We start from the raw sequence: 7,502 nt of genomic DNA on the forward strand, positions 1-7,502 counted from the left end.
TGCACTCCGTGGCTCATGGTATCACTTTTTATCCTTTTATCCATTTCCTGCTCTGATCTTACCATTATCCATTGGAAGTTTCTACTCTCAGCCTCAGGCAGGGCATGGGGGAGCTTATTATACATTGTCCCTTTCTCAAATCTACACCTTTCACTGCATTGTATTCACCTGTTTTTTCTACTGTTGCAAATTTGATTTAGCCTGTTCCAGAAGGTGTGTCTTGGTAAGTGAGTAAACCACACAAATCTGCTACCATGAAGCTATAGGATTCTGGAGTTATGTAGGTGTGTCTCTTGAGTATATAAATAAGCAGAAATGTGCCATATTTCAGAGGCATGCCAGCGTGATTTTTATAAGACAGCAAAAGGTATGTATTCTTGCGCTTTTTTATCAGCAGTGAAAAACTGCTCAGAACTGCAAGACTAGATTTCTTGCTTACCTTCTGAAGACCAAACTATATATTACATGTAGTTATTTGTTTCTGGACTGTTCTTGACAGCTATCCCCAACCAGAAGTTGCTTCATCCATTCCTCACCATCTCTCTTTCTGTAAAAGTTACCAAGTCAATTTTCCCCTGCCCCCAGAACAGAAAGGTATAGTATCTTTTCCCCAACAAGAAGGAAACTGTAGGGATTTCTGTGGGTGGATAGTTAGTAGGAAAGTATTAAAAGTATTGAGTCTCCGTCATGTCAGCTCCTGATTGCAGCTTCCAAGACTTCTTATCAGTAATTAATGGTAACCTACACAAGTATATCAAGGTGAACTTTGTCTCTTTGTAATAAATCTGTGGGACTGTACCGTAACATAAAATACTGAATTCCAATGCATTTGTACATTGCAGGTCCCTTGAGAATACATTGTGTTATTTAATCCAAGGTAGGTCTGCATAAGATTGCAATCTTAATATAACTGTGCAGATTCAACTCTTTCAAGTCTGTGGATTGAAGATTATGGTATTAGATTTCCGTCTTCAGCAAGGCAGAAAAGTTGAGCTGCAGAAAGTCAATTTGCTATCTGCCTTACCAGAAAAGTCAGACTTTGGATGACCAATCCTCTGATGAAATAGAGTCTTCCCACTAAATAGAATTCACTTTTTGTGATGTGAATGAATTGGTTTACTGTACTCAGTAAAAAGTAGTTTGAAATTGATTGAGTTCACTTATGTGAACTCAATGAAGGAAATAAAGGACAGATTTGCAAAGGAAATAGAATTGCATTTCACATATATCAAAAATGTGGCAGGTTGACTGCAGGAGATTTTGTTCCATGATCTGAATTGTCAGAAACAGAAAGGAGTAAGGAAGATGTGACTCATGACTGAGATGATTACTTTAAAATAAGAAGAGTGGAGAGTTGCAGGTTCTTTTTAAATAGAATTTTCCAATGCTATGGCATCATAAGTCTGTTTAAAGGTATATTTGCTGTTTTATCAGTCTTTCCTCTCTGGAACTCATAATAACCCTGCCACATGAGATTTATTCCACAATGAGAGTTTCACATTAGCTGACAATCTAATTGAATCCCTGCTATAGATGCTGTAAGCAAAACAGCAGCAAAATAGATTTCGCTAGTTGTTGATTATCTTCTTGGTCATATTATTCTCTTTACATTTTTAACATTTCTCCATTTCTCTAGAGTCCGATATCCCTACTTTGGGCAATTATTTAGCTGCTAAAGAATTGATATGGTTATAAATACTTTCCTTCAAATGATGTTTCTTCAGTTCCTTTCAGTAGAAAGCAGCTGTAATCGGCACTAATAATTTCATCTAACCCTATTCACTTGCTGCTGATTATCTGTTGAATAGAGGTTATGAAAAAAAATCTAGTGTATACCATGCCCAAATGTCATCCAACCTCAGCACCAGATTAGTAATGGAGGTCACCAAATTCATATGAATTAGCCCTTCAGATTGTCCCATGTATCTCCACTTAGGAACATTGCGTTCATGCTAGGGCTTCCTTGCAAGGAGCAATAGTTTCACCATTTATCTTAAGCAGTCTTAAGAGTTCATGCTCAAAAATATCATTAGAAGTAGCACTGATGTTGTCCTATTTTACAACCTTTGCTGATAATAGATAATTGATTATTTTAGGGCATGTCTAGCATACATAAGGGTAGATGCATATTTTTTTACAAGGGATTTTTTATTTCTAAAACAGGTTTAAAAAAGCACTAGGAAACATGAAGACCAAACATTTTGCTCTGCTGTGTATCCTCGTGATGTTCTGTCAACTGCTGCAAACTGACAGTGAAACAGTGAAAGAGAGAAAAAGAGAGAAGCCAAATAACGGCAGAGGGGGAAGAGCCCAGGCTGGACCTAATGCAAAGGGCCAGAGAAACAGAGGGCAAAGAGGTTCTCCCACAAAAGGGAGGTTTACAACTAAAGAGAAGGCTGAATGTTCCTGGATTATAAATGAGACAGAGACCACTCTGCTAGAGGTAGTCTGCAAAAAAGGGGAAGATGCCTTCTCCTGTGCTTTTTCTGGCAGCCCATCTACCTGCCCACAGTATGCAGAAAACCGGAAAGTCTTCTGGAAGGAAATCACTCGAGTTCTAAAGAAGCAGAAGAATCTCTGTAAGGACCCCAAAAGTCTTTTAAAATCTAAAGTCTGTAAGACTGGGCCACCTACTGCCCATCTTAGACTGCTTATGGATGCCAAGCCAGAGACACCAACACCCAAACAGCCAGAGAAAGAATCCAGTGATTGTGTGGAAGATATTGATTATGTGGATCAGAAAAAGGTGGCTGAAGAATACTGCTCTAAGACATGGCAAAATCTTTGCTACTTCATCATTTCAATGGTACAAGATAAAAAGTGCAATTAGAAATGCAAGGGGGGTGGACCAAAGGCCTTGCGTTATTATGGGCACAACTGTCTCGCAAACAGTTTCAAGAGCAAACAATCTGAATTCTTCTCTGGAGCATCCAGTCAAACTCCACTTGTGAAAGTACATGCAATGGGTTTTGTTCTTTTTCTTTAAAAAAATGTGACTGTAACTGTTATTCCTCTCCACTGTCACCCAATCCTTCCTTCCTCTGTGTAACTTGGGAGAAAAGTATCAAATGAAAGGGATAAATCTGATGGAAGGGTTGCCAGCAATTGTTTTCTATGTCATAATATGCAATTTTGCACAATATGCAGATTTTTATTAGGCCAATTTGATGTTTGCACATCGGTGCCCAAGATGTCTAAGAATACTTTATCAAGCAAGATGAGAAGAAAAGGATGTCTGGGTGGTGGGGGTGATATATTGTATTTAGGAAAGGAAGAATAAAAATGAGCCTTTTCATCAAAGATACAATAAAACTATCTTTTAATGGATCTCAAGTGCATCTGGTGGTGGGAAAGTATTTAAAAAGTTAAGATGGAGGCCACAGCCTTGCAATCATAGTCTTAGTCCCATTGTGGCACATGTAAAAGAGGGCTGGGCTTGGATAAAAATGGATCTGTATAGTGAGCTATGCAAAAGTTACAAAGATGTGAAAAGTTCCATGTATTGCTTCATTCTTTCCTGTATATTTCTAGCCAAAGAGATGATTTCAGTGCTATGCACTTTTTTTTACTTTTGAATGCATATTGCTAAAAATAAAGCCTTTTAAAAATTTTCTCTGTAGTTCTGTTTTCTGCTTGTCCCAATTCTCTTTCCTATGTGTCCATAATTTGCAGGCAGCGCAAAATGCACTAACTCAGAAATAAATTTTAGTGAGTCTGATGGGCACCATCTACTCACTAGCATTTCAGACTAGCAAGTGGAATTGATCAGCATAGAGAATTCCATGGGACAGAATTGGCAATATTAATGTAGAAATGAATTATCTAACTGCTGTGCAAAATTCATCCTCCACCCTAATGAGGCAAGGGGTATTGTTTTGTTAAATGGGATCACTATTTTAATGGGGAGGGCAGAATGGAGGTTCTGAGATGCCCCATAGTCTTGGATATATTCAAGACTGGGGGTGGAGGGAACAGAACAGAATAACAGAGTTGGAAGGACCTTGGAGGTCTTCTAGAGACATCATTATAAATAGCAGTCTTTGTTTTTAAGCAAGGTGATTTGCCCTTGATCCAGGGCCGGATTTTCCTATAGGCTAACTAGGCTTCAGCCTAGGGCCTCAAGATCAAGAGGGGCCTTTTATTTTTATTTATTATCTGTGCCACATTTTTTATAAAGGTTAGTACCAATTACAACGTGTTTCATTTAATATATTGATATATATCACAGTAATGATGTATTTTATTATCTCTCATGTAATTTACAAACTTAAAAATGGGAGGTGACAGGGCCCCATAAGTGGAATAGCCTAGGGCCTCTTTTCATCTAAATCCGGCCCTGCCTTGATCTGAGTACTCTAAATTCACCTCATTTAATCATTTGTTTTTTTAATATCATTTTTAATGTCAACATTTAGCACCCAGACAGTCAGAAGTATAAGCTCTTTTGAAGATTTAAAACATCTTTAGTCATTCTTCTACTTCAACAACCAAGAGCCATGTGGGTTTGATACAACAGCATGTGGTCCAAAATAAATTTTGCTAGTGCAATAAAATTAATTTTAGAACGCCTTCAGCTACCAATTCAGATTTTCAGTCTCTGCAAGGTGGAGCTATTCTATCAGTCTGTTCCCCCAAACTCAAAGACCCATGGCTTTCAATGCATGAACATCATTTCTTTGGCTCTGTTTCAGGAGAGAGGTAAGATGAAAAAGCTTCATAAATATTTGGGGAGGGGTTGTAATCCTGGTCCTATAACATTTTGTCATGGGTTGTCATTTCTTGGGACACAGAGCATTTTCACAAAATGACTGGCCTCACCTTTCTTCCCTTGTCCTCCACTTTTGCATTCAAGACATATACAGGGAAGTTCAAAATAATCGATATGGCAACTTCCACCTGTGGTCAAAGCTGCCCTCTAGACATTTTTCATCCTCTCTGGCTGGTCAGCAGGTAGAAGATCCCTCCAATTCTTGTCCATCCAATGGCTGAGCAGCTGGCTACTCAGGCTGATACAAAATGCTGATTGCATATATAGAACATACTAAGGGATAAATTAGATGTAACTCAGACATTGTGTTTTGGATTTCTTCTGATTATAGACACAACAGCAGATATTGTAGATGACTGATATACACTGCAATGCTATCCTTTGCATTGATAGCATCAAGCAAATGGAATAAGTGATATGTGTTGTAACTGAAGCAGATGATATAGTTTGTTTTTTTATTTCAATCATAATAAAATTCTTACAAGCAATGCTGATATCCCCACCTCTCAGGATCATCTCACTTGCATGCCATGCAGATTCTTTCTCCCCGTCTCTGGCATCTATTCCCTGGTGAGATCATTGGTCTCTGCTTTCTTGTCTCCCAGGTTCAATTATAGACCTCCCTACGTTGTTTTCACCCAAGATTTCCCATGAAGACCCAACATTCCTCTCCTCCAGATAATCCCCATGAAGCTTCAGGTCCTAACACAGACCTTTTTCTTTTCTTTTCCTTTACCCCAAGCAGCAGAGTTTTTCCCCCTCCTGCAGGGTTGTGTGTGCATGTGTGGGTGGATGGGTAGGTAGGTATGCCTTTGACTCCTTGTTGACTCATGGCTGGGCAAGTCACTGCAGTTTTCTTGGCAAGATTTTGAAAATGATTTGCCTTTGCCTTCTTCCTAGAGCTGAGGAAGGGCTGAAACAGAGTGGCTGGCCCAAGATTACCCAATTGGCTTCATGCCCATGGTCAGACTAGAAATCATAGTCTCCCAGTTTCTAGCCTGCTCTCTTAATCACTATCCCAAACTGGTCCAAGGTGCCTCCCTCAATTTCTTTCTTTCTTTCTCTTTCTGTCTTTCTTTCTTTCTTTCTCTTTCTGTCTTTCTTTCTTTCTGTCTTTCTTTCTTTCTTTCTTTCTTTCTTTCTTTCTTTCTTGATTTATTTCTGTCTCTCCCTTCCTGCCTCCTTCCTTCCTTCCTTGGAACATCTCAAAGAAACAACTGCTGTCTACCCACACTGTCCACATGAAATCAGAAACATGCAGAGGAATAAAGCTCACCATTAGAAGAAAAAGCTTCATCCTGAAGTAGCCTCAATTGCCCAATATCTGATTCCAACTGCATTAGAATGAATATTTTTAGTATCATAGGGCAAAGCTCTTTGGGGAACAGGAGGTTATGTCTTCTAATATTTGCTTCCTCAAAACTCTATTTTGTCCCATTTTCTACATAATGTCATGGTTCTTGAGAGAGGCTATTCTGGGGTTGAATCACATCAAAATTCTAATAATAGAAAGTTTCTTCTTTCTGTTTCAATCTTGTGAATGAACCTAAACTGAGCTTATTTGAGATATTCTAGGTTCAGAGGTTGTTTTCAGTTGATAGCAGCAGTCACAAATGCCTTTGACCAGTGCACTGTCTGGTGTGAAAAACATCTGACTGTTCATTCAAGATTTTGTCACCTCTCATTGAGAAGTAGTGAAGACCTTGTGTTTGGAAACAGCTTCTGCCAAATGTAGAAACAGGTTTTGTAAGGCATATTAAATTTGCTTGGATTAACTTCCCATTGTAATTCAAGATTTTGGATTCCATTTTGATATAAAAATTGCAGGACACCTGAGAAGCTATGTCCTTCTCTTCAAGCATTCTAATGTATCACTGGATATGTCAGGAATGTCTACAGGATGTGATTTTGAAAAAGTCAAGATGATGACTTCAATAGTTTGAGTGAAGCTCAACACATACCAAACAGGCATACTTTTGATTACATTGCCATGACCATCATCTTCACTTTTTTTAATCATAACCCAAGGACACCCTTGAATATGCAAAGGATCTGCCCCATAAGTCTCTGAGACAGACTATGTTGATTTGCAGTACTGCCTTCCTCTCGTTCCATGGTAGAAAAGACTCTTCTGCACTACCGGACTGTTCACTCTATGGCTATGTTTAATGTTTAACATTTTAGGGTTTGACTTCAGTTTTACTGGCTTTAGACTTACTCCACAGCAGCCAGTAAGTAGAGGCTGAAGTTAGGGAGTTGGATAGACTGCTGTTTTCTTCAACAAAGCCCCAAACATATTCAATGCACTTGCTGGGTTTCCCAAAAAGGTGCCTTAGTCATGATGAGATGTAATATGTAGCAGTCTGCATAATGCCAGATGAGATATTACCTAAACTCTGTGCTCCCAGTTTCCAGGATGAGGTTGCTGCTGCCTTGATTCTCTGTGAGTGTTTATGGCAACCCAACTGCAAGCCTTGTGGTTCTTGGCAAGCTGTGACCAAATCCACCTACAACTTTCCCTCTTCTTCTCCTCCCATGGAAACCCAGTGTGTACATTTCCATTGCTTTCCTGCTCAACTTTACTAACTCACCTGCTTGGCTCCAGTTCAAACTCCACACCTATCTGAATTGCATAAGAGCTCCTGGGGATACAGGGTGAGCCAACTCCTCTTTCTCAGGCAGGGCCAATGAACAGCAACCATCCGATATCTCCTCACTGTCTTTGGCCAATCAC

At 39.2% G+C, this 7,502-nt stretch overlaps 1 protein-coding gene across 2 annotated transcripts; it reads left to right on the forward strand.

Annotated features, from left to right (window-relative positions):
- The first annotated feature begins 280 nt into the window (after positions 1-280).
- On the forward strand, positions 281-3,611 carry LOC309395636 (fibroblast growth factor-binding protein 1-like). 2 transcript variants are annotated; one of them, XM_081960059.1, is made up of 3 exons: positions 351-367; positions 843-877; positions 2,164-3,611. In XM_081960059.1, exon 3 carries the CDS (start codon positions 2,186-2,188, stop codon positions 2,828-2,830), a length of 645 nt encoding a protein of 214 aa, XP_081816185.1. In that variant the 5' UTR covers positions 351-367; positions 843-877; positions 2,164-2,185; the 3' UTR covers positions 2,831-3,611. The 2 variants fall into 2 exon arrangements, with proteins under 2 accessions (XP_081816184.1, XP_081816185.1); XM_081960058.1 differs by lacking the exon at positions 843-877 and having other exon boundaries at positions 281-367.
- The last annotated feature ends 3,891 nt before the right edge of the window (positions 3,612-7,502 follow it).

The sequence above is a fragment of the Natrix helvetica genome (genome assembly GCF_964273705.1).
Source record: "Natrix helvetica genome assembly, chromosome: 7".
Lineage (NCBI taxonomy): Eukaryota > Metazoa > Chordata > Lepidosauria > Squamata > Natricidae > Natrix > Natrix helvetica.